This window comes from Atractosteus spatula, chromosome 9 (assembly GCF_055471065.1).
Source record: "Atractosteus spatula isolate fAtrSpa1 chromosome 9, fAtrSpa1.hap1, whole genome shotgun sequence".
NCBI lineage: Eukaryota > Metazoa > Chordata > Actinopteri > Semionotiformes > Lepisosteidae > Atractosteus > Atractosteus spatula.
This window is the reverse complement of record NC_142714.1, coordinates 40740344-40768155: the sequence shown is the minus strand read 5'-3', so window position 1 is coordinate 40768155 and position 27812 is coordinate 40740344. Positions and strand designations below refer to the sequence as shown.

The following is a 27812-nucleotide window of genomic DNA, read 5'->3' as shown; positions in this document are numbered from 1 at the left end:
TCATCATGTGTTAAGTGCTTTTAGTAGGTATGCCATTCATTCACAACTAACACATGCATTATACTGGTCTCCTATTCTAAAATGTTGCTAAATATGAACATATATGAACAAAAGCTACTTTTTCTCCTCAGACCACCAACTATGTCCAAGAAATGGCCCAAATTTAACGTTGAAGCCGTAAAAAACAGACCATGCTACAGTATATTGTTAGAGCTTACAGGCGATTCAGTGAAACTTTCTGTACTGAATCACCAGCCACAGATGACCAAGAAGGTTTTCTTAAGTGGCATGAGGTTATAGTTCATTTAACAACTGACTTTTAATTGGGTTTAATGGCTTTGATGTGTTGCTTCTTCTAGACAGCAACATTACTTTGCCTCATTTGTGCTTACTGGGAGTGTCAGATCCAAAACCTCCTTTACAGTTGCTTTCAAAATTCAATAATACTTGTAAACCTCCTGTGTATGGCATGGTTTCTCCACAGACTGTTACTTTCTGTTGCAGTTAGTTGGATTCCTGCGGCAGTAGTTACATTTCTACATACTGAACCTGCAGTCATCATGTGATTAGAATGGTGCACTGGTATATTAGAGGTTACAGTATTTTTTTTTATTTTCACACCAATGTTTACCTGTGCTCGTAAACAACTTGTAACCATATGTAATTGTTGACATAAACAATGACAAATATCCTAAGCTCCAACCCTTGAAAGCATTTGTAAAATAGTTTTTCAGTTTGTACCAGCATGAATTTATGGATTTAAATTGCTTTTGTTTTTTCAGTACACTTGAGCCAGCTGGGGTACTAGTTATGGGTGAACACAAAGGCCGGCCAGACTTCTTCAAGTCCCCAGAAAAGCTTGCTGGAGTGGCCCGTAAGAGCACCAAGGAAACAACCCTACAGCTGAAAGTGCAGTTTCTGGATGATACTGAGCAGATATTCGAAGTTGAGGTAAGAATTAGTTCAGTGTGATTCTGGATAAGTATATCAATTCAGTATTTTTTTGTTTTCTAAGAATTTACAGGACAAATTTGACTCTCGTCTCATCAAAAATAAATCATGTGTAGAATAATGAAAGTGTCTGTCATGTCATAAACTCAATATCATAATTTCTTTCCAAGATGAAACAAACAAGTCAAAGTTTGTCTGAATATTAAAACTGTTTCACTGAATATATTTCATGTTGCTTTGAGCACAATTGTCCACATACTTGAAATAGAAATGAATTTGAGCAGAAGTACTGTACATGTAGTTTCACTGCTATATCTTAAATAAAAAAAAGTCTAAGCCACTTACAGTACATCCCAACATTTTTGCCCCCAAAATCACTTCTTTAACAGAAAGACGCAGAGGTGCACTATTAGTAAGTACTGTATATCTCTTAAGACATGACAAGACGTTTGCTACAATGTAGGTAAGCTCTTTTCTTTCTAGATGCTCCAGTAATTAAGATGAAAGGCCTGTCAGCAGGAGCATCATGCTGTTGCTCTGATTCACTAAGGAAGCACCCTCAGCATGGTACAGAGCATCCTTGTTCATCTGTTGGAGGAGTTAGTCATTTGAACTCCTGTAGCCAGAGAATCAGTAGTAACAGGTATCCTATAGTCCACCCTCTCAGTGTTTGGTAATAGCTAATTGTTATCATTTATGCCTGAATTCAAGATGTGGAAGTGTATGTGAACTCTCATTGGGATAACAGACGACAATAAGTGTGTCTTGATTAATAAAGGCTTCAGTCTGGATTCTGGAGACCATCTGTGTTATATGTTTTTGTGTTCAAGCTGGGCACTCCTAGCTGAGCCTGTAGCTATATTACAGTATCACCAATTTATTAAGAGACACACACAATTAACATTCACTGTTCACTGATTCATTTATTGAGAATGTACAGTAGGTGGGAGGAAAAAGCAGAGAAGTTATAGTCAAAATATCTTGTAAATTAACAGCTCTTCAAAAATGGGCTTATTTGTTGTCACTAGTATTCCAAAGTCAGCCTTTCTGAAAATCATGTGAACAAATTCTGCTCAAAATAACTTTCATCTGCTCAGCCAAGAATGCTCTTACTATATCTACTTGGTGTACTTTATCATTCATAGACAAAATTCCTCTCATTTGCTGAGGTGTGGTGGAGTGTGTCTGAATTATTGAAAGATAGGAATTTGAATTAGTATTTACACAGCCACCATGTTCGCCTTTCTGAAACAGTAATGCGCTGGTCTCTTTTTCAGATGAAAGAAAAATTGTTTGTTAGATTACTTATCTGAATAGGGGATTGGATACTCATCAATAAAATTTAGTTATGATTTCTAGTCAATCAACTACTTTATCTAGTTTACTGAAAGACAAATTGAGTCTTTGCAATTTAATAAAATAGGTCTCTTTAGTTTCACAGATCCTAGCTTTTGAAATTACAGTCTGCTGTAGGATTTGTGGTAAACATCCATACGTCAGTATGTACATCACAAACTTTCAGATCATTCCTTTTATCTAGCCTTTGATATGTAGTCCTTTATTCACTGAAATAGCCTCTATTAGTATATTTACGTGTAAGATAATCTGTGTGAGATAGTTCTGGGTCACTGTATTTCACACTGATATTAAGTTCAAATACGTTTGGTTTCGCAGAGTTTTGGAGGGTGGTGACATCATGACAGTATTTAAGAAACCAGAATTTGAAAATGTGATCTCTGTATCTCTGAAAAGATACATGCTGGGGGATGGTTGGCTGTTGATGGGAGTGCATTTATCTTTACCAGATGTTATGCTTGCAAAGTATTCCCATTATAGACCCCATTAGTCCCTGCTGCATTTGCAACTGGAAGCTCAAAGGCATTTTCTGCATCTCCATATGTAGAGAGACAATATGTGAATAGAAGGGCTGCTGAGATTCTTCTAAAAAAGAAATGTGAGTGCACAGCGTGAGAGTGGCTTTAGGGCAGATATGGTGGCAGTGAAATCTCTGAATGTTTTCTCTGCCTTTCCAGCTGGCCCATTTGAAGACCTTTTTCCTGTGGGCATCTGACATACTATTTCTGTTCGCATAGCTGAGAATTCCTACGACTGGGTTTCTACTTCTTTTCTATGAACCATTAAACACTGACCATTGACCATGTGCAGGAAGACTTGTTTTATTTCCAAACGTTAGGAGATAGCAAACGGCCTCCTGACTTACAGCTGAGGGATGTAAATGACTCCAGTGAGTCACTGATCAAAATTTCAAACGTTCTGTAAGTTAAACCTCAGTCTAGGCAAATAGTTTCAGCATGCAAGAAAGATTTGCAAGCTCTGTGTATGTATTATTTCCTTATGTGCTTAATTTGGGATTTTTGTTTGCTTTAGCTTTAATTCTTCTATGCTTGACAAGTAAAAATAACTGAAACAGCAGGGAACAGAGATGTAAAAGTCTTTGTTTTTAATCAAAATTGTCTACATTTGCCTGAGACATGCATCTTTAATCACAGTTATCAAAAGAAGGATGTATGTTTAACTTATAGTGAATTCCATTAAGCTTTTAACTGTAATATTCCTGTTTCTAACATATAAAAGAAACTGTGTAAAAGGAATTCATTCTGAGCTTCAATGCGGTTAAAATAAGTTTAAAAATATGAGAATCTTTAAAAAAAATTATACCAACCATGTGGTTGTCTATTCAAGTCTATTCAACATACCAGAATTATATCTGATTTTTATTTTTTTAATATCCTTCTGGCTTCAGTATGGTAGAAGCAACATTTTTTGTTATTTTTCCTATTCAATCAACTATCTTTCTATTCCATTCTTTGAACTGCAGATGTATTTGGTATCTATAACCCTACTTTGTCTTTTAAATTACATAAGAAACATTATTGTAACGACTACGGGCTCGTTCAGAATAAAGGACAAGAGGTGACGGTGTAGGCACACAAGCACCTGCTTTTATTCTCTTCTACAAAAAAAACCAACACCAGGATTTACACACACATTAGGGGACAGACGGAACAGGTACACAGGTTTAGGGTGGTAACTCTTTAACAGACTCTACACACCTATCTTATGGGACACTAAGCTTCAGAGAACACTTTAGCTAACACAGGTCTATTTACTGTACATGAGCAGGGTCAGTTGCTGGTCATCTTACGGACCCCCGGACTCATCCCCGGCTACAACTCCCAGCCTGCGCTACGATACCCTTAGCGACTGGGTGCACATCCTCCTCACATTATAAATGAGAAGCCCATCTTGTCCATTTTGGTAGCTGATAATTGATCTAAGGGCGTCTTCCAGCTGTATTCTTGAAAGAAGCTGAGATATTGGGTTCACCAACATACCTGGGAAGCTTGCTCCATACACCAACAACCTTTTGCGTAACTTTGTGTCTCCTGTTCTTGGTTTTAAATGCACATCAACATTGTTTCCACCTGTGTCCTCTGGTTTGTTTCCTTGTTCATTCTGAAGAAATCTGCTGGTTGACTTCATCAGTGCCAGAGGATTTTGAATACTATAGTAGGTTGAGGTACAAGACTAAAAAGGTTCTGTTCCTTCAGCCTGTCAGTGCAGTATATTATTAATATATGGAATGTATTTTATTGCTCTTCTCTGGACTGGATCCAGGTTTACTTTAAAAGAAGTTTAAGTTCATCATCCTTCCACAGTATTCTAGAAGAGTATGTGCTGCAGGAGTAACCCATCCAGTCGAAGGAGGAATTGCCTAGTATGTGATCATATTCCATGATTAATGGAACATTGCGGTATAGTATACTACACTTTACAATATATCCCTTCAGTAACAGCAATCCATAAGTTAGTTATGTGTTAACATTTCAACTGCATAACACAAACAACTTCAGGAGAGCTGGGAGATAAGTAATTGCCTTTCTTTAAGACCAATTTAGCACTCTGATGTGACATGATAATGGAGAGTCAAGCGGTTCATTAGAGCTTCTCAATAGCATCCTTTTTTTCCTGTTACTTCTAACATAGTAAACTGCGGGCTTATCACAAACAGAGCTCTGTAGTCAACCCCCTTCAGAGACTTAAACACAGCTTTGTGCAAAACCAACTCCTCTGCATCTCTGAGCCCAGTAATAATTAGATGAGTCAAGCTGCACAAATGTATTAAGCACATTAATCTCATGTCAGTCAGAAAACAGACTAAATTGTTATGGTGTGCAAATGAAAGTAAAGAATGAAAGGCTTTTCCATATTAAATATTATTCATCAATAAATCAATTTGTACTCATTTTTCATGAACTAAAGTATACAGCAAAAAAATTCAAATGAGTTTCATCAACTGTGGCATCCACGTTTTTACTTGCGAGTAAAAACTTTTGTTTTTCGCTCTAGAAGTGAGTTGCCTCTGATGTTGTTTTGGCCTTTCAGCCTGCAGATGAAATTAAACCATTTATTAATGTTTTCACGTCTTTCTCCATCTGTTTTACATTGTGCCAGCTAGTGCAAATTAACTCATTTAGAATGCAGTCAGTATAGAGAAGATACAGCAGGTGTTCAGTAAATCCTGGAGTGAAAAACATTTTGCCTTACTAGAACTTGTGTAGTGTCAGTGAGCTTCCCCCAGCTCTTTATTACAAAGGAAAAGAACAGTTGTTTTTCCTGTAAAATGCTGTTTCTGAAAATTCACTTTCCCCGAGATTATTGTGCACAACTAAGAAGTTGCGGACAGTCCACCAATTTTCCTTTGAGGCAAAAAGGAAACATGAATTGACCTCTTATTGTGTCTGCTGATGCTTAAATCAAATTGATGTCACATGCTGACTTGTTGCTTCTCATGGAAAATGTGGAATATAAATAAGAGAAAATCATATCCTATATAACTAAAAATAATATATGCGTAGCTTGTAAGATATAAACCTATTTTGGATCTTATGATCTAATGCTTGTAATATGCTTTTGACAAATACAGCAGCTTCCAGATGCAGGGTATCCCCATTACTTATGCTTAAACATAAGTAATTACCTTTAATTACATATGTGCTGTTCGATGTTACTGATTCACTTGTCTCTTGCTCAGCCTTTCATTATCCTGCTGTATCTAGTTAGTGGCCCTCAAGGAAATACAGTTCATTTTAATTGTTAGCTTATTCATTTGTTAGATCAGACATTTTGTTCAAGCCTTGATGGAAATATACAGCTGGATGCACGGACTGCAGTTCCCACTCTTTTTATATAAGATCACCAAGACAAGGTCTCACCTGATTAGAATGCACATAAGAAAGGCAGCAAATGAGAAGAGGCAATTCAGCTGATGTGTGTCAAGTGGCAGATCAGTAGGTAAAGGAATAATACATTTGTCCTGCTAATTCTTAAAAGAACAGCCCAGCTGGGATGTCTATTCCAGACCCCCACAATTCTTTGTGCAAAGACGTGTTTCCTATTCTCTGTCCTAAGTGAATTCCCTTAATTCTGACCTTTAACCCAGTGTCCTTGTTTTGTAAAGCTATACACACACAACAAATGGGATAATGCAAATCAAGCAAAATATTATCAGATAACCACCAGTAAATGCATTTATTAAAGAAAGTGTCGTAAATCAATTTCTCCAAATCCTGATAGAGTAGCAGCACCTCCAAAAGGCTTACCTTTTTAATAATAAAAGGTCCAAATTACTTCCCTTCTTTGACTCTCTCTCCAAGCTCTAAAATGTCAAGCAACACGGAGATTTTATATTGCACTGCCAAATGGCACTTGTGTGTTTACTTTTTCTAGTCTTATCAGCTTCTCTTTTATTAGAAATGCATTTGTTAGTGGCTACAGATATTTTTTAGGGAGACTGGTTCATTAGAAAATGGTGTTGAGTTAAACAGATGTTCAGGTGAAGGTCGAATTCTAATCTCGCAGTTGCGCTTCCCTGTGCTTATAAACTCTCTGGCTGAACACAGAGCTTATTAACCCCCCCCCCTCCACCCCAACTTCAGAGTTGCAGCATTTTTCTCCCTGGCTTATCCTTCATAAGTGAAAGGAGGATGTTACAGCGCTCAGCTCTGACCAGAGCTGTCATTTCCCCAGGTGAGTATAACGAACAGTTCTTTCCGGACCCTATGCAGACGACACAATCCGGGGTAGAGTGGGGAAAACGTCATGCAGGATACGGGAATGAAGACAGGGGGGCATGTCCATGGAGTGCTGGTGGTCGGGGAAGGTGTGGCCGAGGCAGACGATCCAGAGATGAGACGAACGGGAAATCCAAAAATAGGGCAAAAGTCCAAAGCCAGGCTATCCACCCGAGACATACGATCTAAAAACGGGAACCGGGTCGGAACCGGCAGGGGGCACGGGAACAAGAAACAGAAACTAAAAGCATAACGGAGCCAGGCGCATCCAGGTCACGGGCTCGTATGATGCGGAAACCAATGCAGAGCGCAGATTGGCGTCAGCGTCTGACTTTTTAAGGGGGAACTGAAAAGGGGCTGGAACAGGGAGCAGGTGCAGGAGATGAACAACAAAGAAGGAAGGGCTGGAGCGCCCTTAAGAGGAGGGGTTTGCGATCGTGACCGTGAGTTAAAGCCAAAGTATAAAGTAAGCTGTCCCTTCATATTCATCGTTTTTTTAGGCATTAGAACTACTGAATTGGTTATTATTGTACTGTTTATTATGTAATAGCTTTGCAGACAAAGACAAGCACTAGTCTGAGACTACTCAAACATGGGTTCTGAGGTGGGTGGCATGGTAGTGCAGTGGTTAGCATTCCTGCCCAACAGTGCTGGAACCCTGGGTTCAGTTCCTGCTATGGAGTGGAGTCTGGATGTTCTCCTTGTGTTTAAGTGGGTTTCCTCTGGGTTCTCCTGTTTCCTTTCACAATCCAAAGACACGCTGGCAGGTGAATTTGCTTCTGGGATAAACTGGCCCTTTTGTGAGTGTCTTTGTGTGTGCCCTGCAATGGGCTGTTGTCCCGTCCAAGGGATTCCAGCTCCCCCACAACCCTGGGTTGGATAAAGCGGTTGGAAAATGAATGGATGGGTTCTGAGCTGGGAAAACAGCTGTGTGAGACATGAGTACTCCTTTTTGCTTTGCAGCAAATTGAGTGAGCCACAATAGATTGTTATTCTCTAATTAAAATACTCTCAGAAGTTTTCTGTTATCTGCAATGGAACACAATGTATGCTTATTTAAATTATTAGGGCTTGCTCTTGATTAATGTAATTTATAAATATCCCTATGAATAATGTGATGTGTAGTAACCTAGAAATGTAACAATAAAAAATAATTGGTTGCTTGAGGCTTGTAGCATCTGGGGTTAGCATTTGAATCAATTATTCAGTTTAATAGGGGCTACAAGCTCAGTACTATTAAACTGATTTGTGGCTCTAATATAATTGATACAGTAGAGCTCTACATAATGTAATTTAACTAAGTAACCATACTATTTTCTCCTGCTCTGGAGGAAGATGTCAAGTGAGTTTCTTTTCCCTATAAATAATGTAAGCAAAAATTTTTTTTTTAAGAAAAATCTATGAAGTATTTGAAATTTGTTACAGTACATACACGGTAGCCCAGTTTGTACAGTGCCTTTGACTTGTCCCCCTGGATAAGTGTCTTGTGGAGCTTTCTGTTTTGTTAGGTGATACCTGCCGAATGTGGGGTTGAGCATTATTTTTATGTAATATTCTAATATAGAGATATTTAACTATTACAGGTTTAAAATGCTGTAGACGTATTTACAGAGCTAGAACAGTTATTTTCATATGCATTCTAGGTCATCATGCATGATCATGCTATTTTAACAGTTCGGCATTCTCAATACTCAGGGAGCAAGAAAAAATATTGAGATGTATTGAGAGTATTAAGATGCTCTGAATATTTAGGCTGAATGAAGAAGGTGGTAGAAAACGTGTGTGGAGTCTCATACGCAGGCATCACTAAGAGAAGAACCTCCCATTCCCATTGTACTCTAAGGTTCTTGAGGATGCCAGTGGGCACTTGCTTCTTATTATGAGGATGGAATTTCAGTGGGAACAGACATCCCTCAATAGGAATAGAATTTATAGTTATATCTATAACTGATTGCAGTCTGATCTGTGCTATTAATGGACTAGACTTGGATTTCCCAAGGAACAGCACATCATTGGTAACATGCTTCTGGGGCTCAGGATTCCTCTGTTTACACATAACATCCATGACCCTTACAGTTGTCAGGCTCCTGTGAGCTTGAACTGGTCCCAGTGAGAGCTGCAGCAGGCTTCTGACTGATGCCTTACTTGTGCTGTTGATCCTGCTAAGGCTCATGGTTTCAAGGGAAGCATGTGACTGAATGATCAATGTCACAGAGGCTCTATGCTTTCTTTATTTCTCACTTGACAGTATCCAAGTTGTGACGTTCAGCTCTGTTGGTTAAGAACTGAGTTTTGTGGGGTATGTGCTTTAGAAAAGGATCACGATCTTAAACAGGTTCACGAGGAATGACAAGGCCCCAAAATCAAAGTGTGGCAAACTATTGTAGAGCGAATAAATGGCTTAACCCACTTGGCTGAAGGCCGACCTCCTGGCCATAGGACGAGGAGGCCAGGACCCCCCTGCAAGGTAACCAAGGGGCAGCTGCAGAGGTGGAGTTGGGGTGGAGGTGGGATGCAAAAGTCGCACGCGAGGGAGAGGGAGATATCGCATTTGGTATTTATAGCGTTCGGTGGAGGAAGGATGAAGGGAGTGATTGCTAATCGCTGACAGCTGGGGATGATTGAGCGTGGTTGTTGTCATCCCTCCTGAACTTTAGTTAAATAAACTCCATTAAAAAAAAGAAACATGGCCCTGTGTTCCTTAAATGCCTTTGGGTAATAAATTTGACATAAAACATGCGAATCTTTCTAGATGTTGCACCGCAGATACACACATTTTGGAAGTTGAAATTGTAAGCCATTGTTTGTGGAGGAATGTGGCCACAGACTGAGGTGTAGGTCACATGTTTAGGGTAGTACTCCTTCTTGTGTGCAGGCGACACATAACCAAGGATACAACCCTAAACAGCACATACCCTGTGGTTCCACAATTGTTAACATGCTAACAATACAAATGTTTTGTTGTTGTTTGTATATTTTCATAACTGAATGTTTGGCATATCTGTGTTTTAAATCTCCCTTTCACTATCTGTAAGCAAAACTTTTCTTCATTTGATTCTAGCAAAGAATTTTGGGAAATGACTTTTACAACAAAGTCTGTGGTCACCTGAAGCTGCTGGAAAAAGAGTACTTTGGACTTGAGTTTCGCAATTACACTGGGAGTTATGTAAGTGTATAACTCTTTCTGTGCATCTGGAATTGAAGTGTGTGAATTAGAAAGAAAATGTACAAAGAATGCTTTGTGTTTTATGTTTGTCCTTTAATTTAATTTGTTTTTGCAACAGCTTTACTTTTTCAAAAAACACAACAGTAATGTTCTATTAAACAAAATTAAATGCACCTATTTGAATATTTATGCTTTGTGCAAATTGATGCAATTATCCAGCTGTTTTTTTCAGTAGGCATAGTACAGATATAAAACACCAAGTATCTGTATTTCAGGTATTCACTACTATCAAAGCTAAATTAAAACTGTAAAACATCAACAGCTGGTCAAAAAACATGATTTTAATCAACACACGAGCAGCCAAAGATACAATCATCCTTTGCTTGTGTAAGCAAGATCACTGCTGGCATGACTGAAGGCAGTTTATCTGAGGGAGACGTTGTCCAGAGAATGAGGTGTTCTGGTTCTGCTCCAACAGTCAGCAGACTGGTCATCACACGATTGGATCCCTCTGCATAATAATTTCCCTACTGCAGTGGCTACAGCACAGATCATTCCAGAAAGAAACAGTCCACACATAATAATAATAATAATAATAATAATAATTGCTTACACTTATATAGTGCTTTTCTGGACATTCCACTCAAAGCGCTTTACAGGTAATGGGGACTCCCCTCCACCACCACCAATGTGCAGCATCCACCTGGATGATGCGACGGCAGCCATAGTGCACCATAACGCTCACCACACATCAGCTATCAGTGGGGAGGAGAGCAGAGTAATGAAGTGAATTCATTGATTGGGATTATTAGGAGGCCATGATTGGTAAAGGCCAATGGGAAAATTTGGCCAGGACGCTGGGGTTACACCCCCACTCTTTTCGAGAAACACCCTGGGATTTTTAATGACCACAGAGAGTCAGGACCTCAGTTTACGTCTCATCCGAAGGATGGGCATACATACATCGAGGGCAGTGTTAGCAAGTGAATGGCAAAATCACCATTCTGTACTGGTAGAAGCATATTGCATTTTATGTACTCCACTGATTTCAAGCATCGCTTGTCCTTACACTAAGCAGTATTGCAGTAAAGATAGTATTATGTAGTAGTGTGTACTGTAGTAAACATATCTGTAGGTAGTTAAACTAACTGTGTATGAATACTTATCTGTATTGCCAACCAAATTAGGTTTGTAATGTCATTTTCAGTGAGAATTTGTTCTCTATTCAATTATCTAGTAAAATAAAAGAATAATTCTGTATTCTTGATAAAAGAGACATTCTAAATAATCTGTGTCCCTTGTATTCTATTCCTTTCAACACACAGTACTGTGCTATTTTACCACAAGTTACTGATGTGTTGTCCTGTACTGCCCCACTTCACTTGGCTGTGTGCTGAGATAGACAGAGATGATTAGGTCAAAAACCTGGAAAAGCATCTCAGTGTAACATATAAAACGTCTGATGATGTTGATGGGTTGCAAACGTGAAACAGTTAATTAATGTAAGGGATGTGTGACCAAATACTAACTTTATACTAGTTTACATAATGTTAATTGGTCCCAGTCCTTATGCTGACCTGAAAATGGGGGAAATTGAACACAAAAAACTTGTGTTTTGTTAGTTTGGTTTAACATACTGTATATGCCCCAAAACGATTCAGGAATAAAAGCTTACATTCTGTACTTTTGCCACTTATTTATGTTTGATATGAAATACAAATATCAACAGTCCACAGAAAATATGTCAAATTTCACTTCCCAGTAAGTCCCAATACTTACTCTTTTCAAGGTATGAGTGGACTTTGACTCACAATAATAAATAATATTAGTACTGTACTTCTTCAAGACCCACACTTTCCTCTTTTGCTTGAACCTGTTGTATGTGTTTTCTATTAATGTGCTTCCAGCTCACCTACTGTACCCTGTGTTTACAGAGCCTGTGTTTCATCTCTGTGCTGGTATTGCTATTTCTCAACCCTGTATTATGTTGTTTTACTGCTGCTTTATAATGAGTTATTGTAATAAACTGGTTCATACATTATGTATGTTTGCACTGTAACTTTTTTTCTACCTATCGATTATTTTCAATATAACCCACCATGGAAAAAAAAAACATTCACTAAATAAAAAACTTTAATGTAATGTGCAAATGTATAATTTAATATTACAGGTGTGGTTGGAATTGCTGAAACCTCTTGCAAAGCAAGTTAAAAGTAAGTTTCAGGTAATTTTTTTGTATATATTGTTTTTTTACAGGTTGGAAGTAGATTAGGAAAATGGTTGTTTTTTAACACGTATCTGTTAAACATGTTCTTAATGTGAAGTACACTTTTTATTTACTTAGGCATGCAGTTACATGCAAAATTTGGGCATCCCTGGTCAAATTCCATATTTCACAAAGTCTCTAAGTGAAAAGAAGGTAACACAGCTTCTGCAGGGTACAAACTTACACATGACATCTTTCTGCACAATTACTATTTCTTTGCTGAATTTAACAGATTGAAAAAAATAAAACAGTGAATGTCACATGTGCAAATATCAGTCAGTACTTAGTAACATCTGCTTTGGCATATCATTATCAGTTGTTTATAAACAACTTTTCCTGCATTTGTGCAAATGGTTATAAAGGGATGTTGTTATATTGTGTTTTGTGTGGTTTATGAAATAGGTAAGACTGTGTTTTTAGTGCCATTCAAGTAAAATGTTACCAAAATATTTTTTGGTAACATTTTTGTATGTGATTTTGTTTCTATTGTGATTTTTCTCTTAGACACAAGCAATGTTTCGTTCAGGTTCATAGTGAAGTTTTTCCCACCTGACCCTGGACAACTACAGAAAGAGCTGACAAGGTCTGTAACACCCTGTTTTACTAGATCTGTCATCAGTGGCACAGCTAGAGAGTCAGTAGAAGAGATGTTGGAATTGACAATGAGTAATACCATATACTGTAGTAATTAAACCAGAGAATTTCTCAAATCGATCAATGAAAAATACCAGTTTAAGATTTGGCACAGAAGCACAGAGGCCACGGAGAAATCTGTGAAAAGGGATTACTTCTCTGTGCCAATTTGTTAGCCTTACTGGCAAGCTCTGAACGAAAGCTTCATTGCAAAACCAAATGGACTTGCAGAACTAAGAGTATTTGCAAGAACCAATTTGCTGAACTCAAATTAAACCCTGAAGAAGCTAATTTCACACTAGCACATAAAACAGCCCAGATCACACATAAAAATACAGGTTACAGTTTCTGACAGATATTTCATTAAAAACTTCAGTGTGGCTGGAATATTTCCGTATGTGTTGGCGGCTTTTGTATGGTTCCGATGTCTGGTTTTGATGTGGTGCTGTGTCCACAGTTAACCCATCCTGTCTGTGTGTCTGTAGGTATCTCTTTGCTCTGCAGATCAAGCAGGATTTGGCCAATGGAAGTCTCACATGTAATGATAACAGTGCAGCTCTCCTGGTGTCACATATCTTACAATGTAAGTCACATCAGAGCCTGCTAATGCTTCAGTACAGGGAAATGTACTCAAAGGTGATTTAGTTAACATGGAATCTGGAATGTACTTTTTTTATTATGGCTTAAATTTTTTTCCCAACTGGGAAGCCTATTCCACTTCCAGATTTGCACCTTCATTCATAGTGAAAGTGTTTTGTAGTGATGCTGCAGTCTTATTTACATACCAGGTTTAAGGTGGTCAGAATCTATTTCTGCTTTGTTGCTGACCAAAAATGCATGTAAGATCCTGAAAATATTCACTATGTTCTTTTTGCAGTGCTGCCATAATTTTTTGGAGTGAAACTAATAATCGAAAACACTGGCTTTCTAAACTATTATGGTCTATTGTATTACTAAATAAACAATTAGAAATGCAGTTGGTGAGTGCCATTAAAAAAACAAACGTCAGGGTTGCTTGGTGAATAACTCAATGATCTATCAAAGTCTAGTCATGTGGTCTCTCTCATTTACTCTGCTGAGTGTTTCTTCAGCTTCACAGCAAGCTAATTATGCATTTGTAAAGTTCCAGCTGGTAGCCATAGCAGGTTAACAAGATATTTACGTAATGAGGTGTGTTCGCAGGCTATGGCTGCTCTCGTAAAACCACAAATCTGAACTGTTTAATGCACTTCATTTCAAATCTGTAATGAACATGAAGGTGCTAAATGAGGTCGAAGAACATAATAATGATAAATGAGGGGGAAAGGATCTTGCAGAAAGGAATCTGTTACCATTTAATAGGTATCTGTTAATATCAGCTCTCTGGAGCACAGCTGGTTTTCTCTTTCTCAGTTAGAATCAGCTCCTCAGTTGGGAGAAGTGTTAAAGTAGTTGAATTAAAGGTATAACACTCCCATGCAGCCGTATAAAATAAAAAAGAGACATGGATGACCTTCAAGATCTGAACGTTGAAATAGTTGGATTTAAGAACATCTCATCAATTGGGAATTGTTAATGGTGAAAAGAAGTTTAAAGGAAGCAATTTCAAATATAAATTGAGGTGTGAAACAAATTTGATTATAAGGAACATAATTACAATGAATACGCTAATTGAACATTATTCATGGCGTTACTAAGTACTTAATACTTGCACTACAAAAATGCAGTGAACAGTCAATCAAGGTGATGCCAGCACTGTTATCACCTCAGTTGTTATGTGACAGAGCCAAACAAGCCAGAATTGTGAGCTCCGTAGGAAAGACATACTGTAATTACTGTATGACTTTGCGAATCAGAAAGAGTCTGAATGAATATGATTTCATACAGTACTTAGGGTTGCACACATGACAGTTTGTATTCCAATGCAGCAGAGGTGGGTGATTATGATGAAGAAGTTGACATTCAGCAGCTGGAGAGTAAACGGTACCTTCCCAACCAAGAGTACCTGGACCACAAGATCATGCGCTTTCACAAGAAACACAGGTACCTGTGCACTGTGACACTGCCTTTATTCTGTGCGCCCTGTTCCAGGGTTGCTGTTAGCATTTCCAGAAATGTCACATAACCAACATCATACAGTTCATTGAGATGGACAATCAGCCATATTAAAAACCTTTTATATGAAATCATCACAAATGTATTTACTAGAACCTTTGTACTACCACTTGCTGGGACAAATATACCAAGTGTTTGAAAAAATGTCACTAAGAAATAAGTAAAGATTATATACTAAAAGTAATATTTTAGAACAGTTCTATGACATACGTATGTTACCTTGCAGTATATGTCCTTATGACTAAAATGTAAACATTCGGATAGGAATTTATTAATATTGCACAGAGAGTTATCTTGCTCAAATGAGCCCTGCCTACAGCAAGGAGAAGAGCAGCCCTGCTTTCGAGGTTTGCAGTTTTGAGTGTCTAGTTTCAGTGCCTCAGTGACTCCGAAGTCAAGTGAACAAGCCTATGTTCTTGCCTTCCAGAGGCCAGTCTCCTGCAGACTCCGACATCCAGCTTCTGGAAGTCGCCAGGAAACTGGACATGTATGGCATCCGACCTCACCCTGCCAATGATGGAGAGGGAATGAAAATCAACTTGGCTGTCACCCACATGGGAGTACTGGTTTTCCAGGTGAATATCATTTGGCTGGAAAAGTGCATCTTGTAGTCATACTAGTCTATTAGTTATAGGGGCACTGGAATGCTATTTTCATATTAAGGGGTTAGAAAGAATCAGCATTGATAAGTGCATTTCAAACCACACTGAAAGTAAAATGTACACAGTAACTTGTAAAACCTCAATTTATATCACAAAATAGACAATATGTCCAGGTCTGTGCAGCACCAGAAAAATGCAACAAAACTTCCTGTGATGTGCACAGCCATATGACATTGTAAACAAACAGGATTGTGAAAACTCAATAGAAATATTGCTCTGGATTTCAAGACGGTTTTGCCAACAAATACTACTTACTTATTAACACTGCATGCAGATCACGTTGGAATATTTCTGTGGTGAAATATCTGCTGCACAACCTGTACTTAATTTGCTCATTACATTAATCATTACCGTGAGTAGTGAGCAGGAAGGGCCACATCACGTTGTAAGTCAAATAGGAACTTGAATGTGAGTTTGCGACAACATGTACTGTCAGGCGACTTACAGGACTTTCACAAAGTTTACGATTTTGTCCTTAATCCAAAATGTGTAAATTTGTTCTATAATTTTAATGAATAAAGATTTAATAACTGGTTTGAGAAATTGAGACTGCAATTCCCCTTTAGACACCTCAGTTATAAATTCATCTGGACAATAGTCAGAAAATACTATGTAAATTCTTTATTTTCTTTTTCTAGTAAAATAACTTCCAGTAAATGATGGGTCCAAAGATATTTGCATTGTATATCTGCTGTGCTGTCTCTTCAGAGTTCTGTGCTTCCCTGATGTGCCACTGTCCAGTGTGTTTTCCACAATATGCTGCCTGTAATCTGACAATGCCATCTTCTTCTTCTCAGTGCTAAATATAATCTGTTCTGTGTGCTCTACACAGTTTGCAATGTTGTGCAAAGACCATGCCTAAAAAACATATTTTGGCTTTTCTTAAGAGGTCCACCAGTGCTCAGTAGATTCATGGTATTTTATAACTGCAAGCGTTCGTTTCAAGGAGAAAAGAAGGGGTTAGTAAAGTACAGAAAAGTAACACCTGGACTGTGCTGGGAACCTGACTGGTTCTAATGGTTTGGCTGGCTCGGCAGCCTCCGGGCCATGAAAACATGTTGAGAGACTTGTTGCGAGTCACTTGAGATGCTCTGTCTCACAGCTGGAAGCCGGGGTAGAGAAGGAAGAGGAAGACTCCCCTGACTTGCTAAGAGAGAAATACTATCAACTGTAGAGCTCGACAGCTGGGCAGCAGGAGGAGAAGGTGGAATCGTTGAGGCGAGAGAAGCAGGAGGAGCTGGAGAAACTGTAGTTGAGAGAGAAGGGCAGAGAACTGGAACTGGTTCAACCGAGATGAAGCCACATACAGTAAAAGTAGAAAAAGACATAAACAGTCAGACTGAGGTGGAATAGGAATATACTTGTCGAAGAGCGATTTGAGGAGCTTGGAGAGAGACCAGTCCTTAAAAAAAGACAAATTAGCATATCTTTAATAGTGCCATGTCTCTTTCTGCTGTCTTTTGGAACAGCAGAGTAAGACATGACATCTATGGAGGAAACATTCAGTGCCAAGATCCTTCTTGATCTATATTTCCCCTACATTTTCAATTGTCACCTTGTCTTGGTAAGGGTCACCACATTAAGTTTAATTTTCAAAATTAGATGCTTTGGCTAATGAATTGCGGCCACAAAAAGTACAAACAGGGTACATAAGAACAGGAAGAATTATTTGGAAATATTTCATTAATAGAATTACCAGGAAAGGTGATTTGACAACAATCTAAAAGGTATTTACAGTTACCAACTAGTATCAAAGAATAAGACTGATTTCCTTCTCTTTTTATACTCTTATTTTTACATTCTTTTTTTACAGTTATGCATGATTAGCTCCAGGCTTTACTTTAACATTAAACAAGCAAATATGATATGTATAGTGTGATAATGCGATGACTTGTATAGTCGATGGTGCTGTGTCTATTTTCCTTAATGCTGATTGGAACATAGTGTTAAAGAAAAGTCCATCTGCCTAGTCTGCCTCCCAGCCTCCCTGTCTGGCCATAGGCTGACAAAACCTCAGCCCTTCTCCGTACTTCTGAGAGAATGTCTGACCTTCCCATTGGCAGTCACTGTGTCACAGAGTGAGGTCTGTTTGCTATTGGAGACACTCACGATTGAGAAGTCTGTGGGCAAGATGCTAAAAACAGCTTCTGACAGATAATGTGGACTTGTTTATGTTCATTCTGTGATTTCTCTAGTTTTTTTGGAAATATTGCTTTTCCATGGTCACTGTGTAGTGTGTTGTGGCAGTTCTATTAGTTCTGAATAATGAGAATCTGTGCAATGCTCCTCAAACACACTATCAATTCTCACTGCCTTGTATTCTACCCTAAAATCATGCTTCAGAAGAGTCATAGTCAATACTGTTTTTATGTTTACAATTTGCATAGTGAATATTGGCAGGAGTAAAAAACTCCTGCTTGAGAAAACTCCAAGCTTGAGAATTTTCCTTCAGGTTTCGGAAGAGTAGATCACATTTGATGAAGAAGGAAATGTTCCTATTACCTCACAGAAGTTCTACAATAGTTTGTCATTATCATAGAAAATAATAATTTTTATTGGCAGGAGGGTTAGGTGTTGCTGTGACTTTAACTCCCAGGTGTTCAAATTTCTGGAGGCCTTGCTTACATCTGATTGTGCCAGATGTCCTAAATCAAGGCTTTTGGTTTCAGTTTTGGCACAAACTCTTAACTACGTTGTATTTTGAGATACAATTATGCTCCAATATGCAGTTAAAATATTTTTAGAGGTTGGTATTAGGGTCTAGAGTGTGGTTTGAAATAGCAGTGTATACAGTAACTTTAGTATTTCACATTAATCAGTTAATAATATTAATTAATAATAATTGTGCTAAGCCCAGTTCTCATTTGAGTCCCAATTATTATTTATGTGTCTTTAAGGTGAATTATCAAACAGTGATTGGTAAAATATGGACTATGTAAAATACATAACATAGAGTGAGATAAAAGAAATCAGTTTGTAGAATATGTCCCAATACAATAAGAACACAGAAATGATTGTAATATTAGGCTGTAAATATAGAGTCAGAACTAATTACAGTACATTATGGCAGCCATGACAGTGACATGTCACAGCTTTCCATGCTGATAGATTTATACAGTATTTTACTAATGAGTCATAACTTAGAAACACATTAAATATGCATAGTAGAGGAACACTGTTTTTCCCTCTCTCTCCTTTAAGGAAAAAAACAAAATAAAGGTTATCTTTCTCCCCTCTCTTTTTGGAAAACATCACTATAAACTGTTGTTTCCCCCTCTCTCTTTCAGGGGAACACCAAAATGAACACCTTTAGCTGGGCAAAAATTCGCAAGCTGAGCTTTAAAAGAAAACACTTTCTGATAAAGCTTCATGCAAAAATTGTTGTAAGTATTTCTTCTTTCCTTTGCCTCCTTAAGAAGACATTCTTCTGATATATTCCTTCATGTATCAGTTTTAATTATTAAGATAATTATTAAAAATTATCCTGGTTTGTTTGTATTAGAATGGCAGACTTTAAATCTCCGCATCAAAATGTACATTTTTAATTACTTGCCATCTCAGAGAGTAAGACATAAAGAAACGTAATTCTACTTGAATTGGCCATTAATTTTTCATCAGTTTACACCCATGCTGCCATATAAGGTGACACACACCAATTTTCTGAAACATCAGTTCATTTATCTTTGTCACTCAGTGATCTGACATGCTCAAGAGCAGAACTCCAGTATCAGACAAGGACTGAGAGCAGTATGACCTGCCAGCACTCAGCACTTCATTACTTAAGTAATGCCAATCACTGTCAGCTGAGGGCACAGGCCAGGCTCAGACTACAGATAGATCTTGTCTTCCTCTCTGAGCTGAGATATTTACTGAGCAAGCCTACTGAACCTTCCTGATAAGAGATTTTGATATGAGTTGTACCTTGAAGTTTGTAAAAAGCTGGAATGATATGTTCATGCGATACTGTATGTGAAGTGCACTGTCTTATCCACACTGTTTGTCCACCAGGTGTCACTGTAGGGCCAGTGACAATACAGACAGTCGCACTAAACTAGCGTTGCATGTGGTGACCCTCTTTAGAGAAATCCAGATTCCCCTTTTTGTCTGTGTTGATACCCTAACAGTCACTGAGTAGTCAGAAGAACAGAAATGGGGCTCCCTCTTGTTGAATATGTTTTACACATTGAACTTTATCTGAAAAAAAGTCTGTTGTTCTCCATGGACAGCCATCCCGTAAAGACACAGTAGAATTCACCATGGCTAGCCGAGACATCTGCAAGGCCTTCTGGAAGATGTGTGTGGAGTACCATGCCTTCTTCAGGCTTTCTGAGGAGCCAAAGTCCAAGCACAAGTCCATCCTCTACAGCAAGGGCTCTTGCTTCAGATACAGGTTGGTGTAGACACCCTCAGTCAAACAGCCAGCCAGGGCATTTTTCTGTCTTACACTAAAACTGTGAAATGCTCTTGCTAATTCTGCTATAGCCTGTAAATCTATTTCCATTTTTTTTAGTGACCTGCAGTGTGATGATAGGTCAGAGCGCAGTTCTCAGAGCAGTTCTTTCTATTGACGAGGTGAACGGTCAGATCACCGGGTTCAGAGAGAGAGAGAGCTGATGCAGGCAGGTGGAAGGAAGACAGTCTTTTGAAGAACTATCTAAGAAAAGCGAGGCTCTCGGCCAAAGCAGAAGGAGGAGTGAGGCTGGCAAGCCGGAGCCATAAAAAAATAAGTCAAAGGGAAAAAAACACCGAAATTACCAGTGGGGAAAAATGAGAGCGGTGGCAGACTCCAGAGAGGATTTTCTGTTGGGTCATTGCCCATTAGGAAAAGGGTAAAAAAGGTTAGTTTGGATTTATTAGCCGAAAGGGAAGCGAACACGAGCACAAGCGCTAGGAGCTCAAATCACGGAGCAACAACATTTTTTTTCAGCTCAACAGCAGGTTGAATTGTTTTAAATAGGTTAGCTAGAAGGGGATATTCCTTGGATTTCCTTCCTTAATTGGAATATTTTTATTCTAATTGAAAGGTTGAATGGCAGGTTGAGAACTGGTGGAAATGCTGGTGTTGCCCCTGGCAACCACAGGACGCATGTATATTCAATGATATGTATATATAAACATGACATGTTAGGATCAGCGTTTTAACTTGTATGTCATACTGTATTATATATAAATGTAGCCACTCCTGCTCTAAATTAAGGCAGAAATTCCCGTGCCCTGAGTTAAATGTCCAGTAATCCAGCCTTGATCAATGATTGTTTTCTCAGTGGACGGACGCAGAAGCAGCTCCTCCAGTGTGTGGGCAAAGGAGAGAAGAAGAACTTGCCCTTTGAAAGGTAAGGTACTGGAAAACAACAAATGATGGAAATTGAAACTCCTGGTCCCAACCCTTAAACGTATTGCGTGCTGAAGATTCAGAATTGATCATCAATAATCATTACTTGTTCAATTATGAAAGAAATTGAAAAAGGAGCATCTGCTCTATACAGTACATTAAATATATATGTAGTTTTGAACATTAATTTGCCATGATAGTTTCACAACTGTGGAATGACTGGTAGCTACCCTGAATGTTATTCCTTATGAGATACATGAAATTGTATTTACAAGCACTGTTTTATCAAACACTGAAAATCAAATACAGAATAGAAACTAGTTTTGTGTTTAGAATCATTGACTAGGGATTTACAACTAGAGATTCCCAGAATAGGCTTGATGAAATTTTTGATACCTGAAGAGGTCATAAAAAAATTATGTAGTTCAGGTGGGTAGCTGCGTCAGCATGCATAGGCTGCAAAGGAACAAGTAATAGGTTTATTCCATGCTGAAAAAAAGAAGAAAGAAAACACAATGTTTCGGCCATGGGGCCTTCTTCACGTGTGAGCTGACATTGAACTGACCTTTGAACTGACAGTCTCTGACATCATATTCCTTCATTGAACTGATAGGTTCTGACATATACCCCACCACTGAACTGACAGGCTCTGACATCATACCCCACCATTGAACTGACAGTCTCTGACATCATACCCCGCCATTTAATCAACAGGCTCTGACATCATACCCCACCACTGAACTGACAGGCTCTGACATCATACCCCGCCATTGAATTGACAGGCTCTGACATCATATCCCTTCATTGAACTGACAGGTTCCGACATATACCCCACCATTGAACTGACAGGCTCTGACCTTAAACAAAACCACTACAGTCATAGTCTTCATCACTGGGAAATAAGACATGTGAGATTGCAAAACAGAATACCTTAGAACATGTACTCAAGATGTTTCCAGGTATTTTAATGAACATACATAATGCCATTCCTGAATCCACTACACCGGTAGAAATTATTATTTTTCAGTTGTAAGTCAGTAGTGAACTCGGAGGGATAATTTTAGTTCCTGTGCTGACTATTCAGGTGTTACTGGACTGAATTATTTACTTAGACTGGTTTTAGCTCTTACATAGATACTTGAAGTTATCTTCATAGTATCTAATTTTAAAAGGAATGACTAAAATCATTTGGTTTTTAGGAGCAGAAAACATTAAAAAATATTATTTTTTATAAATTATTAATTAAGCTGATTGTTAGTTTGAATAGGTAAAGCTGGAATAAGAGAATTTTGTGGGTTAAATCCTTTGTGCAGAAGGTGCTCATAGCATGTTTTTCCTTTTGTCTTTGCATAAATGTACAGTGGATTTAAAAAGTCTACACACCCTTATTGAAATTGCAGGTTTTTGTGATGTGAAGCCAGAAATCAAGATAAATCATGTCAGACATTTTTCCATCTTTAATTTGACCTTGCAACCAACAACATTCAAGAGAAAAACAAATAGATAATTATTAGGAAAATAATTGAAATTAAAAAACCTACAACACCCTGGTTGCATACGTGTGCACACCCATTTATAACTCTGTGTTCAGAGTTAACCAATCCCATTCAGAATCATTTCCAAAGGTAAGCAGCATACACCTGCCAACAATGAAAGTGATTCTGATTAACCCCAAATAAAAATCAGTTGTTCCTATAGGATTTCCTTGAAACTTTTGTGGTTGCATCCTACTGGGATAGCCATGGTCCACAAGGAGCTGACAAAACATCTACGGGATCTTATTGTTGAAAGGTACTGATCAGGAGAGGTATAAAAGAATATCAAAGGCATTGGATGTACCATGGAGCACTGTGAAGACTATCATCAATAAGTGGAGAACATGTGGCACCACAGGGACATTGCCAAGATCAGGACGACCCTCCAAAGTTGATGACAGGACAAGCAGAAAACTTATCAGGGAGGCTACCAAGAGGCCTACAGCGACATTAAAGGAGCTGCAGGAATTTCTGGCAGGTACTGGTCACTCCTTGCATGTGACAACAATCTCCCGTATTCTGCACGACTGGGCTAGGAGGTAGGTTGGCAAGACGGAAGCCATTTCTCACAAAAAAGAACATCCAAGCCTGTCTTATCACCCCAAACCATGTGGGAAAATGTCTTATGGTCTGATGAGACAAATTGTGCACTTTTTGGCCTTAATTCTAAAAGATATGATTGGACCAAAGGCAACACAGCTCATCATCCAAAGAATACCATACCTACTGTGAAGCATGGTGGTGGAAGCATCATGCTTTGGGGCTGCTTCTCTTCAGCTGGGACAGGGGCTCTAGTCAAGCTAGATGGGATAACTAGCTCCAAATATCAAGATATTGTGACACAAAACCTGCTGGCCTCTGTCAGAAAGCTAAAGATAAAGAGGAATTTCACGTTCCAACATAACGACCCAAAGCACACATCCAAGTCAACCAAGGAATGGCTTCAGAAAAGGAAGATCAAAGTCTTGGAATTGCCCTGTCAGAGCCCAGACCTCAATCCCATAGAAAACCTGTGGAATGACCTAAAGAGGGCTGTGCACAGGAGATCCCCTGGCAATATGAAGGAGTTTGAACTTTTTTGCAAGGAAAAGTGGGATAAAATTGCAAAGTCCAGGTGTGCAAAGTTGAGAGAGACTTATTCACAAAGACTTACTGCTGTAATAAATGCAAAAGGTGCTTCCACAAAGTATTAGTTGGGGGTGTGTACAACCAGGGTGTTGTAGGTTTTTTAATTTCAATTATTTTTCCTAATAATTATCTATTTGTTTTTTGTCTTGAATTTTGTTGGTTGCAAGGTCACATTAAAGATGGGAAAAATGTCAGATTTATCTTGATTTCTGGCTTTACATCACAAAAACCTGCAAATTCAATAAGGGTGTGTAGACTTTTTATATCCACTGTAGATTTATACTTGATTGCACGTAGTTTGGTTGAGGGTCTAGTCACGATGAGGGTGGAGTCTCACCTCTGTGGTTAAGATCCCTTTTATCATAAGTTCATATACCCACTGTGAGCTCTACAGTAAAGGGTATAGAGCCTGCGTTAAGCGTGCTAGTTTCATTGTGGTTTTCCTCATTACTGTGGAGCCATATCCTATACATAGGGTCAAAAACGGGGCAAGCAACTCAACAGCAGTATGTTTTTACAAAATCTGCAGGGACATTGATACACACCAATGTCTACACCTGCACACTGCTGAGTCCCCCTCATGCTGTCCTTCACTTGAAAGGTACAATCAGGTTGTCTTAATTTCAGAGTTGTTGTCTTTGAATCTGCAGAAGTATTCAGTGCATGCCTATTCTCTGTAAGCTACTTTGGATAAAAGCATCTACTAAACAGTACCCTGCCAAGGTTACACAGTCCTGATTACTTAATTAGGTCAGAGGTCTATAGGTTGGCTAAATAAATTGTAGTTTCTGTTTTAACTTGACTTTTACTTGTGTATGTTAATAACAAACTGTCCAGTTGTAAAATAAAAAAAACTGTTCAGTTGAAAAATGGGCTGTTTATGCCCTCCATAAAGTCGAGTGTAGAAACATTGTCAATATTCATATTCTAGCATTATGTAATTATGCAGTGCCTGTGACCCTCTGTTAGTGGTTGTTTTCCATCTGTGACCTTGGCTCTGACAATATGGGACTGCTATGTGTTGGCAGTATGGCAGGAGCCAGAGGCACTTAATGTTATTCTATTGCCCTCCTTATTAGAGGAAACACCTGTTTGGAGTCCAGTGCCTTGGAGAGCAGTCCTGTGCAATGACATAGTCACACTGTTTGTTTTTCAGGAAACACTGCAAAGCTCATTATGACACGAGGCAGTGCAGGTCTTCCCCTGATCTCCTGACAGATGTCTCCAAACAGGTAGTGTTGTGTTTTTATTTGTTTTGTTATTTAAGCAAACAGTTGTAAGATAATTCGATTTCTAAGGTTAATTAATTAGTAGGAGGTCAGAGGACACTAAAAGAGATCATGGGATATCAGTTCAGTGAAAATTAATAAAATGGGCCCAACAGCTGTTGTCTGTGTTCTTTTCTAGTTTGTATTGTGTTTAACAAGTTTATTGAAAGAAATTCCTAAACATAGAGACTGGTTATTGGCCACTGAAAGCAGCATCCAATCAGATCTGTGCTGGATGAGATTGCTGAATCATAAATTAGCTTCATTTAGATTGTACATTGATGCACTAAGCCTACTAAAAATTGTTCTTTACATGTTTTTGCACAGTGGAATGATATTTAAAAAGTAAAATTGATCCATTCCCAACCCCATGTAGATACAAAAAATTTTTGAATTTATGAGTTTCATTTGTTTGTTTTAACATGAGGTCACACTCATAGTTCGCCTGATAGCGGACCCAGATTTTTTTTCTCATACACATCCTATTCCTCGTCAAGGGATTTAAGCTATTTTTCTTTTTCTGTAGAGCACCCTGAGGTGTTTAGTGATGCTAAACGGCAGAGTGAATGAAACTGCTCATAACCCTTCCTACAGCGTTGACTTTTTACCCTTCCTTCCACTCGAGCAGGCGTATGAGCAGACACGCTCCTTCGAGAGGCCGAGTTACAGCAAGAGCGCTGCCGAGAAAGCTCTTCAGCCAGTTCTGAGCGGGAAGAGAAGCAAATCGGCTGTGGAGGTGGTGTTTGCCACCGAACTGGAGCGCTCCAAGCCAGAAGCCGATCCTGCCTCCTTGAACCCGTCTCGGAGTGGCTCCTTCACCTGTTTCGAAGTGGAAGGCCAGGCAGACGTACCGCAGGGCCAGCAGGGGCGCATGGGCGTTGCCCGCAGCAACAGTGTCAGCGAGGTTCACCGCAGCCGAATGATCACCAGCGCCCAATTATTGCGGCGCACCGACTCTCCCCGTTACCCCCTGGCGGTAGCAGGTGCCGAGAGCTTCGTTTCCAGTGCCTCCTTCTACCTGGACCAGCCACCCCGCCTGCCCAGGCACGCCTCCCTGGTAGAAGACGTCATCCGCTCCTCCAGCTTCTCCAGCCCCACCAGTATGTCTCCTTCCGGGAGGCGCCACAAATACAGGCACAACGGCTTCTACCAGGCAGGGGGCACGAGCTGCGGCAGCCGCATTGACATCGGAAGAGAGGATATGGGTCACTTCAGTGACGATTCCAGCTACCAAGCGGCCCTGCCCAAGAGGTCCTGGAGCCAGTCCGATATGAAATTCCTCCACCCAACTCGTGCCTCTGAATTCAGACCTCTAGGCCACTACCCTCATTTATCCAGGAGGCCTATTATGATGCGCCACTTGCTGCCACAACATGGGGCCACAGACCGCCCCACCTCTCTCTGCGTGATGGATAGGTACGCTGCTGGTGGGACAGACTTCAGCGACTCCGACTCGGACATCATCTATCCCTACTTCTACCCAATCCTGGGCAAACTAGTCAAAGCTGCCCCACTGGCCCGGATGAGGATATCCTCAGGCAGCCTCCAGCTGGATGAAGAAGAGGAAGACTTCTTCAACATAAGCGACTGCGAGGGCGCAAAGTCTTCTGTGGGGGCACAGGGACTCCACTCTCGAGTGGTTTGATCTTGCCCTCTAGGGACACCGGCTTTTCAGCTCAGCAGGTCTTACTGAACAAACCTAAGTTATGGGAGGTGCAGACGCCCCATTTTAGGAATACCCCGTCTAGTAGCAGTTATTTCGCACAGGGATTCCCAATCCTAGTGCTGGAGGCCCACACACCAGGTTTTTGTTCCAGCCAAGCTCTCAGTTACACAGTTGAACCCTTAATTGACTTAATGGTAAGATTAAGTCAATGTCCCCTTTAATTATTGCAGTTCATAAGTAATGAGTGAAATTTCAAACCTTTGGATAGAACAAAATGTTCCAATCACGAAACGTATCAGTTCAGGTAAGGCTCCAATTAAGTAATAAGCTCAGCTGGAATGAAAAACAGGAACAGGAATGGGAACCCCCTACTTTAAAGTACTTGTCTGCCTAAATGAAGAAAGGTGCATCTTAATTACCACACATTCCTGGTTTTTGTGGAGATTGTGGACCACATCATGAAAAGTGGGATCTGAATGAAGAAGGTGAGCGATAAGGTGGTGCTATTGTTTTTCTCCTAATTATGATTTTTTTTGAGGATGTCCAATTGCCCGTCATTATGATTTCCATTTATGCGGGCATCAAGAGTTGCAAGAGTTAATTGTTGTTCAAAAGTCAACATTCCAAAACATTTTTTTTAAATTGCCGTTCCTTTGTTTTTAAAAACATCTCGTATATTTTGACAAATTTTAACTGTACAATATTTATGCACGTATTTGCTATATACAGCTAATTCTTAATCAAATAAGAAATTGTATGTCACTGAAAATGCCTCAATTTAAAATGAGCATTACTTGGAATAGATTACAAGAAATAGATTTTACATCGGTGTGATGTAAGCATTTACAGAATGATCTTAATAGTAAAGTAGCTTGAAAATACAGAACAATTAAGCAAGAAACATTCAAACAGCATCATACAAAGTAGGAAAAGCTATGGGAGACTTTGCAGATCAGCTACTGTACATGACAAGGCCAACTTAAAAAAAACTTATCAGTGTAATAAGCTCCAAAGAG

General features: G+C 39.2%; 1 protein-coding gene across 1 annotated transcript; it reads left to right on the top strand.

Annotated features, from left to right (window-relative positions):
• Nucleotides 1–810: 810 nt before the first annotated feature.
• On the top strand, nt 811–26800 carry LOC148828571 (FERM domain-containing protein 7). Its single transcript, XM_088926044.1, has 12 exons — nt 811–951; nt 10108–10212; nt 12383–12425; nt 12983–13061; nt 13597–13694; nt 15019–15133; nt 15633–15780; nt 19155–19250; nt 20094–20257; nt 21132–21200; nt 25019–25094; nt 25759–26800. Exons 1-12 carry the CDS (start codon nt 811–813, stop codon nt 26773–26775), a joined length of 2151 nt encoding a protein of 716 aa, XP_088782170.1. The 3' UTR covers nt 26776–26800.
• Nucleotides 26801–27812: the final 1012 nt, after the last annotated feature.

Bases quoted from the DNA above. Each gene is read 5' to 3' on its own strand.
- LOC148828571 (XM_088926044.1), top strand. From the start codon at position 811: ATGGGTGAACACAAAGGCCGGCCAGACTTCTTCAAGTCCCCAGAAAAG. The intron at 12,426-12,982 runs GTAAGTTTCAGG...TTTTTCTCTTAG, and splicing joins TCTTGCAAAGCAAGTTAAAA to ACACAAGCAATGTTTCGTTC. The intron at 15,781-19,154 runs GTGAATATCATT...TCTCTCTTTCAG, and splicing joins TGGGAGTACTGGTTTTCCAG to GGGAACACCAAAATGAACAC.